At 35.5% G+C, this 9770-nt stretch overlaps 1 protein-coding gene across 10 annotated transcripts in view; it reads left to right on the top strand.

Annotated features, from left to right (window-relative positions):
- The first annotated feature begins 2125 nt into the window (after nt 1–2125).
- The window catches only part of LOC125649376 (regulator of G-protein signaling 7-like), an 86116-nt gene continuing 78471 nt past the window's right edge, over nt 2126–9770 (top strand). For 5 of the 10 annotated variants that reach the window (XR_008803170.1, XR_008803169.1, XM_048876887.2 and 2 more), the window contains exon 1: nt 2169–3604. Coding sequence is in view for 6 of the 10 variants with exons in the window: in XM_048876887.2 (XP_048732844.1) it covers nt 3473–3604 (132 nt within the window). In the remaining 4 variants the exon portion in view is untranslated. Of the gene's footprint in view, nt 3605–7625; nt 7943–9770 lie in introns of those variants that run through there. The other 5 variants (XM_056165769.1, XM_048876888.2, XM_048876883.2 and 2 more) reach the window with 4 other exon arrangements.

The following is a 9770-nucleotide window of genomic DNA, read 5'->3' as shown; positions in this document are numbered from 1 at the left end:
TGGCGGACACTGGAGAGACAGAATCAAGCTTCATAATGACATTGATCTGCTTACTACACATTGTACGATGTCTCGATTTGCGTGCTTAAGAATTCCGCTCTTTTGGTATTGATGTTAATTCAGGAAGGGTCCAGGATCAAAGACAATATTGAATGCTACTAATTACCGCTCTGTGCATTTATCAATAACAAAGAATAAATTCATTACACAGAGTATAAGAATATCCGTTCCAATCAGCATATGACAAACATTTCTCTTCCCTCGTACACGTCAATACATGTAAGAAACACATCCAAATTCGATTAGAGCAGAGTCTTTAACTATTCGATAGCACTGTAGCTAGAATTATGATTTTTTTTTTTTAATTCTTTGAAATGTTTTCTTTTATCTAAAGGGCTCTCATAGATTTTCTCGTGTAAAGATCTGTTATTATGTCTCCGAACACAGAGTGTCGGAGACATATTGTTTGTTACTGTTGGTTTGGCATCAGTACCGTGTATGTGTACTATTTATTCACAAATGGTGTAACTGCTGTAAATTATGATTTATTGAATATTGTTTAACATCCCTCTCGAGGATATGTCACCCATATGTAGACGTCATCATTGCCTGTGAAGGGTTGCAAATTAAGACATATGCTCTGCGCTTACGGCCATTGAGCAGAGAGGGATCTTTATCGTGCCACACCTGCTGCGACACGGGGACTCGATTTTTGCGGTCTCATCCGAAGGACCGCCCCATTTAGTTGCCTCTTGCGACAAGCAAGGGGTACTGAGGACCTATTCTAATCCGGATTCCCACGGGAATGCTGTAAATTATATACGTAATAGGCTTGTAGGGCAGTCATTTTATACTCTTAATTCTCTTATCGGCGGCCTATTGCCCAGGAGGGGTAGTAGACATCAGTATGTTTTGCCTTCTTTTGGGAAATTTCCGTTTATCATTGTACCGAACCACGGGATGCGCGCAAATAAAGCCGACATTTGACACACGTAAAATTCCTGATAAACGGTACTCTACCACATGTCGAAGAAGCAATGATTGTTAATATTCCTAATGGTGATATTCAATAAATAAAAATAAATTCCTAGGTTGTCAGTATTATTAGCTCGAATAGAAACACTTGAAGCTTGGGACCTAAATTCTATATTTACACAAAATGTATATTATCAGCCAAATCTGCACTGTTTTCTCATCCCTTTATATACCCTTCATTTATTCCTTATATTTTGTAATATCGAAGTTTGGATGTCAAGTAGAAGGGGTAGTTCTTTTAAGCGAGAATTAAAATTTATTGAAACAGCTTAGATTTATTACTCAAAAACAAAAATGTAGATATATTTAATATATATTTTTGTTGAAAATACACGAGGGCGTGAACTGCGAGGCCTTATGCCAACATACGAATGTGAATTGTTAGCGCTTTATGAAAAGTGTACTTGCGTGAAGCCCTGCTGTTCATCTCCTCATATATTTTCAAAAATGAAGTTTATTTCTTTTTTTATGTTTAAATTTTTACTTTCATTTATGTGGGAATATTCCCAACCGTTAAAATAGCCGCGCTATATTTATCGAGATTTATACGCACATTGTTCACATTCAGGAGGAAATGGCTATCATTTCAAATGGTAGAGATATCGAAGGTGAAACCACTGGAAATGTCAATATTTATGTATACATAAGTAAAAAACACGTGAAATATTTTTACTCATAACATTTTAATTTCATTAATTCTCACATTTTGCACACGTCAACACTTTATGCATGTCAAATTCAGTTCAATCTTGAACGGTTGTACTTGTAAATTTTATCTATGGTCATACAATATAATTATGTACATATACGTCCTCAATTTTAATACTTAATTTCTAGAATTCAAGTTTTATAACTGTGCACTATCTTCAATATGCAGTAGCATTTTCTGTAATAAAATAATTCCTTGTTAATAAGTACCCCGCCAACTGCACCGTCCATTTGACAATTGAGCAAAATATTTGAAGATGATGCACGCGCACCTACAAGCAGTTTTACATGGTCATTTGTAAAATCATATATATCCTGTAGAGTATCTATATACACGTGCAGGTTCTGTTCCGTAAATTAAATTTAAACAACTCGCTGCCACATGATCTTGTTTAGCGGCATCAGTTCTACACGCTGTTTAGTAGCCAACCATTATCCTACGTGCGTATCGATCGACTCAGCAAAACCATTCAATATGTTTATGATATTCAAAATGGCGCGTACGAGGAACTTCTGCATGCGGTGGTTCGACGCCCTCGCTCCGTCTGTGAATTGGTTGTGTTTGACCAGTGTATGTGCAGGTATTTAGCCACGGTCTTTACTGATATGATGTTTAGGAATGCTATTGTGTGTTTTTGTTGAAATCGGATCTAATTAGCTTCTACTGAATCTCAAAACTTGCTTCAGCTGCAGACGAGAGTAGAAGGGGGTCTCTCTCGCGCGCGAGTGATTACAAGATTTTTTTCTCTCGTTTCTCCAGATTCTCTTTTATCTGATTAAATTGAATGAGACCATATTGCTTAATTTGACTATTGATTGTCGTGTTCTGGGAACCCCTTCGAGCCCCTACACTAACGTGTATGACAATGCGACTATTGAGTGCAAAGTATGTTTGCTCGAGGGCTTCAAATAATTGATTCAAATCATGTTTTAATCGTGGAAACTGGTAATTAAAATTCTTGTGTACATAGAAGTGTTTGAATTTTAAAACTCTGAAAAGAAAATGTATTTACCGACCGATAAGCGCTTGTATTATTTCGTGTTTCTGCTGCTGATATGAATTTGAGAAAAGGGTTCGATGAGTGTTTCTAACACAGTGATACAAGATGCTTCTCGTTTCTGCGGAGATGAAAATCGAGTTTAATTGCAAGGAATTCTATTTGAAATATCTTGTTTCCAGATCAATCAATTAAAAGGAGAGAGGGAGAAAAAAATCAGAAATAGATGTACGCTGCAAAGAAAATGGATTGGCAAAACAATTTGTCAGCAGTGTGCGAAGCAAACTCGGGCGATTGGCAATCGGAGTGATCGCGAAAACTCGTATGGTGTTTTAACAGATTCGCATTACATTTTTCAGCGAGTTCAATAAAAAAGGGAAAGAAATGTGTTAAACGTTCTCCCCTCACTGGATGATTATTTGCACATTGAAAGAGTGGGAAAAAGCCTTTCTTCCGTGGACGTCAAAAGATTTCAAAGTGGTGTTTTATTGGCAGTATCCGCGAGATTATTACAGTCAGTGCATCGGATGCCTTGGACCAGCAGATGGAATATTGATCCAATAGTGTGTGGATGTCCAAAAAGAGTGTGCTTCCCGAAATAAAAAAAAAAATCAGACTGGGAAATAAATCTGGAAAAAAAATGATTTTTCTACCCAGTAAAATTCAAAAAGGCTGTTCTTTGTTGATATACATGTGTAATTGAAAGCTGATCTGAGAGATCTTTACAAGCAATGGCGTTGACTTCAAGTAGACCTTTGTATAAACAGCGGACAGAATCGCTGCCAAACACGCTTACGTCTGTAATGTTTGGAAATGGACAGATCAACCCAGAAGATAATCCAAACTATCTAGTGTATAAAAAGGTAGGTCTCCGAGCAGCCGGTGGGCTGTTTTCCTGGATATTGGTAGTTAATTTTCAACAATCTGATAATTTGTAAACTCTCGTTATTTAGTTCGATAACTAGTAGGACAACAGATATGAGGAAGCCATTCGCTAATTGTCTGTTTTAACGAAGAGATACTTAACCAAATAGTCAACATGGTTTTGACCAATGGTCACCTTACCTGATCTAAAAAGATTTTGTTCTCACCATTGGTCAACTACATGGAGTGGGTTTTTGGTCCAAACATTATTTGTTGAACATGCATTCGTAATACTTCAAGATGATATGTTTCAACCATTGGTCAGTTTACATTTCTACATGTTGTTTACATGTGTGGAAACAGGTACAAACAAAGTGAACAATTGGTCGCTACACTTTCTAGTTGACATTTATGTTGTTGACTTTTGAAAAAAATGTTGACCATACATCTCTAGTTTACAAGTATATTGTCGACTTCTGACGAACTGTCGACCATACGTTTCTAGTTTACATCTATATTGTCGACTTATATGAAGAAATGCCGACCATACGTTTCTAGTTTACATGTATGTTGTCGAGTTCTGAAGAAATATCGACCATACATTTCTAGTTTACAAGTATATTGTCGACTTCTGACGAACTGTCGACCATACGTTTCTAGTTCACATGCATTTTGTCGAGTTCTGAAGAACTGTCGAACGTACATTTCTAATTTACATCTATATATTGTCGACTTCTTAAGAAATGTCAACCATACGTTTCTAGTTCATATGCATTTTGTCGAGTTCTGATAAACTGTCGACCGTACATTTCTAGTCTACATGTATGTTATCGAGAGTTGATGAGATGTCGACCGTACATTTCTAGTTTATATGTATGTTGTAGACAGTTGATGAGATGTCGATCATGTGATTGGATGATCCTGGCCTCTATATTCACGACGTCACTAGGATTGTCTCTTTAGGGATCAAGTGTTCACAGATTGTATATTTCTATCCGGTTCATATGACCACGGTTTAATTTTTTCATGTATGGGTAAATTTTATATGGTAAAACTAACCAATTACGCTCACAACGTCAGAGAGAGAGAGAGAGAGAGAGAGAGAGAGAGAGAGAGAGAGGTTGTGTACACAAACCAAGTTCTTTGTTTCAAACAAGCAAACTGCTTGCATACAAACATGACTCAGACCTGTTAAAATGAACAGATATTTATCATCCCAAGCTCCTTTCTTGTTGCACAACGTCTGCCAAATCCTACAGACGAACTCTTTCTTAGAATTATTCAAAATTCTGAAAGGTTGGTAAAAAGAAAACTTGCATCTAGGTGTTTCTCCCTTTTCCCCCATGCATCTTTCTAAATAACCTGCAGTCCCCAATCAGATGCAAATCACTTTTCTGATGTATCGCCAAAATGAAAAATGTATCGTCACAACGAGGATGTAGATTTCAAAGTTAAGCAGCGGATTCCATAGTTTCGTATTCTTATCAGACGACTAACAGAAGACAAGATGCTGTCGTTTCCTCATTGCGATATTCCTTACGACTAACTAGAGAAACGATCCCTGCAATATACGGGTTATTGATCCCAAACTATGTCCAAAATATACAACTGGTTTTCGTGGAGAATAACAAAAATCTGGCCACGCCGGTGTTATCGTTTTAAATGAGAAGGCACTAGCATGATTTCAGCTCGATTTGAATGTCTATGTTTGATGTTAATTGCTTTTTGTTCAGAGGAGGTACGTGAAAAAGGATTGAATGGGAAGTATACTGTGCACTGAATTGAACATATATTTTATTGTCAATATATGAACGACAAAATGTTTGGGCACAAGTTCTTTAAAGCAATACTATAGGGTTATTGAACTTATATTGGTGAATATTGGCACGAGTTGGCTGTCAAAATGCACGAGCTTGCGAGTACATTTTGACAGCCAACGAGTGTCAATATTCACCTATATAAGTTCAATAACCCTTTTATTATATAGCTAAGTATTTAGTTGTTAAATTATCCAAAATAGACGAGGATTCATCAATATTGGCAGTGTGCAGTAACAACATTTATTATATACTTTCAATTTCATCTCTTCTTTTTTCTTTAAAAGACGCGCCAAAAAACTCGGTCGTCATATTTTCCCATACAAAGTCTATAACCTATTAGCATTTCCTAACTGTTCAATATTTAACCCGTCATTAATGCATGAAACAAACTGATTTTGTAAATGGGGACATCATAATTTATGTACAATAAAACATTTTGTTTTTTTATTATATACATACAACTTGATCTAGAATCAGAGTGAATCTGAAGCAATAAACCCGTCAAAATCAGCAGAAAATGTCGATTCATGAGTCATTGTCATCCTGTCAGTAATTCCTGTTCGTAATCTCCGATGTGCATTGACCTCGGAGGTCACCAGTTCGGAAAAAAGCGAAAGAGAGGCACTGAGCACGTGTCAGATTTGTAAACAATTTAACATGCCAATTTTATAGAAAATTCACTATCAAAATTTTATTTGAGTTGCACATTTACGTAATCATTACTTTCTTACTCTTATAGTACTTTTTTGTCATTCATGAAACGATGTAATATTTTAAACAAACCAAACATGTAGTTACTCACGTCAGATTCCGTCTTTGTATATGACGTCGGTCTCAGCAACCCAATATTATGTTCGGCAATCATCGTTCCCGTGTCCGTCCGTGTATACGATGCAATGGCGGTTTATATGAAACGCTGATTGTAGGTATGCTCTCAAACAATATTCCCTAGTTTATTTTGTTGAATTTTTCTTTAGATCCTGGAGATTATATCAGTTATACCGATAGGAGGTAATTGATTCATAATTAGATAGTTGAAAAAATATGCCGTCAGTTACAGCTTGTATTGCTTTAAACTTAAAAAGCCCTCTCCTAATTTGTATAAACAACAAATTACAGAAATGTTCATTATGTATACAATATAGTATGCATGGTATCATCGGTCATTTCTTACATGAAGAAGTTGATACACAAATTTATATATAAATATTATTTATATGATATACATTATTGAAGTACTAGGCCTATATAGCGCGTAAAGGTAAAAAAACAAAACAAAACAAAAACAACAAAAAAACCCGACTAAATCTCTTTGAAAATAATTGTACAATAGAAAATAAATTTTCAATTTCTTTAATACTAATGGATTTATCTCCCCAAAGTAGTACACAAGCATCCACTAGTATGTACCGTAAATTTTTCATTTTAAAGATGACATTAAATAAATCGCTTCTAGGAGTGGAATGTTGTACACAAGAGATAAAGAAGTGGTAGGCATCTTCTGTTTGAACACAGAAACAATGGACTTTCAATGATATTACATCTAAATAAATCTTTGTTTAAAGCACAATTATGTCTCAGTTTAGTGAGCATTCCGTTTGCAGTAGTGTTCTCCATGAGAAAAATATGGAGGAGGTGTTGGGTTTTTTTTTTTTTGGTTTTTTTTTTTTACATTGCACTATTTATATAAGGGTAATAAATTCTTCCTGTATCTTAGTCGGTGTTGGTCTACAGCTTCCATCAGTAATGAAGCAAATTGAAAATTGCATCGTAAAATGAAGAACTTCAAATCGAACTGTTTTCTTGCTACGATGTGTTTGTAGGGTACAGACTGGACATACTTGAAATGCCACTAAAATTTCTAAAGCTTACTGCTGACCTTTGATTTCTATTATACGTCACGTTATGTATGGGAGATTTGAGTTCTTTTTATATATAAAAAAAAAATGAGTGTAATTTATAGGCCTAATCAATGACAATTTCCAAATGATGGCCGTACCACTCCAAGCAAAAGCGTGGCTATCAAAAACGAAATCAAATGTACTTAACCCTGTAGTTAGAACCACACTGATTTATATTTGCACACAATGTAGTTATTTTTGATGGGCCTGATAGCATATGCTTTTCACTGTATTGCCTATATATAGATAAAAAAAAAGGGCATAAAAACTTTATCCGGAAATAAGTTGGTCAGTGTTTGGTTTTATGACGTAGTTGCTGATGCGAACATCCCATGTGACTGGGTTATGGATTTGATTTGTGAGATTTTATATTCCCAAATGCTCAAGCCGAAGGCAATTTATCCATAAAATGTCAATAGTACTTTATGGACTTTAGTATATTATATTACTGGCGATACATAAACTCAATAACACTGGTCTGTTTAGAGTTGATGTAGAGTGATGGGCAGTGAAATCAGACCGCTTTACGATGGTCGATCTGAAGCTGTAGTACTGTAGCCTACTTGTGTGTATAGGCCTATATATATATATATATATATATATACATAGGCTAGTGGTAAGTGCAGTGTGTTGCATTTAATTTCAATATGCGTTCCAGAACTACTGTTGAGGATATAGAATTTTAAAAAAGAATATGATTTTCAACATTTTTTTTGTTAATTTATAGTTGACTCATAGTTACCATGGTTACGTGGAGGAGATCATGTGCTTGGCTGGGAAAGGGAGGGGGGGGGGGGTTACCATGTAATACGGTAACTATCACAATACATAATAAGAATTATAAACATGACATATATGTATATTATGCCATCTTTATATAGTTTTAGCATAAGGCCAATTCAACTTAATTAGTAGATTATCATCCAGGGTCAGCAAAAAGTATGGGGCGGGTGGGAGGATTTTAATTTTTTATTTTCTGAGAAGAATATTAAAGACAAACGAGTTTTTATTTCAACAGATCCGCATCATTTAATGGCAGATGGATATCAATCTATGCTATTTTCATAGACTAATTCCAGGTTAGGCTTTAATTTAAGGATATAACAGAAATATACCTAACTTCTTCAAGATTTACGTCTGTAAGAACGCGAGAAATTAAGAAAACCATATAGATCTATTTTCGTCACATGGCTTTTCACGTTGCTCTACCAGAAATGTGAACAAGAAGTGTAAATACCGGAGTCAGACATGAAAATATTCCGGAAATTGCAAGTTTCGCAAAATAAAAAAATTCAGGGTGGGCCAATTTTTGAGGGGTGGGCAGGGATGATAATCTATCAATTAAGTTGAATTGGCCTAAACACAAGTTTTTTTTAAATGGATTTGGTGTAAATGAAGGCAAACTTAACCAATGTAATGGTGAGGGAAGTATTAATGGAAACTGCTCAAACTGAAATGAAACAAGATTTTTTCTTTATGAAGTCTATTATGAACTAGAAAATTTCATTGATGAGAACATTCACCATTAGGCCTATTAAAATCTGTGTTTCCGGTATGAGTTTAAACATCTTCAAAATTAGGGGTCGGTGGGTCAGTAATTTTCTTTTGTGAAAAATATACATAGGAAATTCTTGAAATATTTCACCTCGCAAACAGTCCCTATGTTCTTCAAATACGTCTGTCAAACTTTGATTGTGCTCCAAGGATTTTAGCACATTTTTAAATTCTATATACATGTGCGTATTAATAATTGCATTTTGCAATTTTGATTGCAAATATCGAACTAATCGGGGATTCCTCTGACTCTTACCACGCTTTTACATTGTGATATAAAAGTTGGAGCGGATTCCATATTGAAAATGCCTACCTTTTTCAACTTAATTTCGTTGATCTACCTTCCAAGGCGCAAGATGTTATCGAATGATCTATTTATCATACCGACTTTGACACTGATTGGAATTTTGTGTGCTGTTGTCATGCGCAAAAGAATAGAGTGGCAGGGATGTGACCCAAATCAAACTGATGCTTCATTTGTTAATGTTTAAGGTTGTTTAAATGGCAATAACATCATATTAGTCATGATTTATAACTTGTACTGAATTCTCATGTTTTGGAAGGTAGACCATCAAAATAAAGTTGTAAAACTGGTGTCGCTGACATTCCCACTTTTCAATATGGAGTTCACTCTGAATTCCCCACACACGTCACATTATAATAAGTGGTGGTAAAAGTCAGAGGAATCTCAAATTAATATTGAGCTGGTGATGGCCATGCCTTTTGTTTTGTATAGTTTTTAGCCTCCACATTAGAAAGTGATTACAGTTCATTAAAACTTATGTCGAACCACCCCTCCCACCCCGAAATTCTGGATTTTTTTTCTCTCTCCGCCGACCCATCAAAGAATTGGGGTAGCGGGCTCAAAAATACAGTTAGTTGGCAGTGAT

Source organism: Ostrea edulis, chromosome 5, assembly GCF_947568905.1.
Source record: "Ostrea edulis chromosome 5, xbOstEdul1.1, whole genome shotgun sequence".
NCBI classification, from domain to species: domain Eukaryota; kingdom Metazoa; phylum Mollusca; class Bivalvia; order Ostreida; family Ostreidae; genus Ostrea; species Ostrea edulis.
The sequence above is the reverse complement of the archived record's forward strand: the minus strand, read 5'-3'. Positions and strand labels throughout refer to the sequence as shown.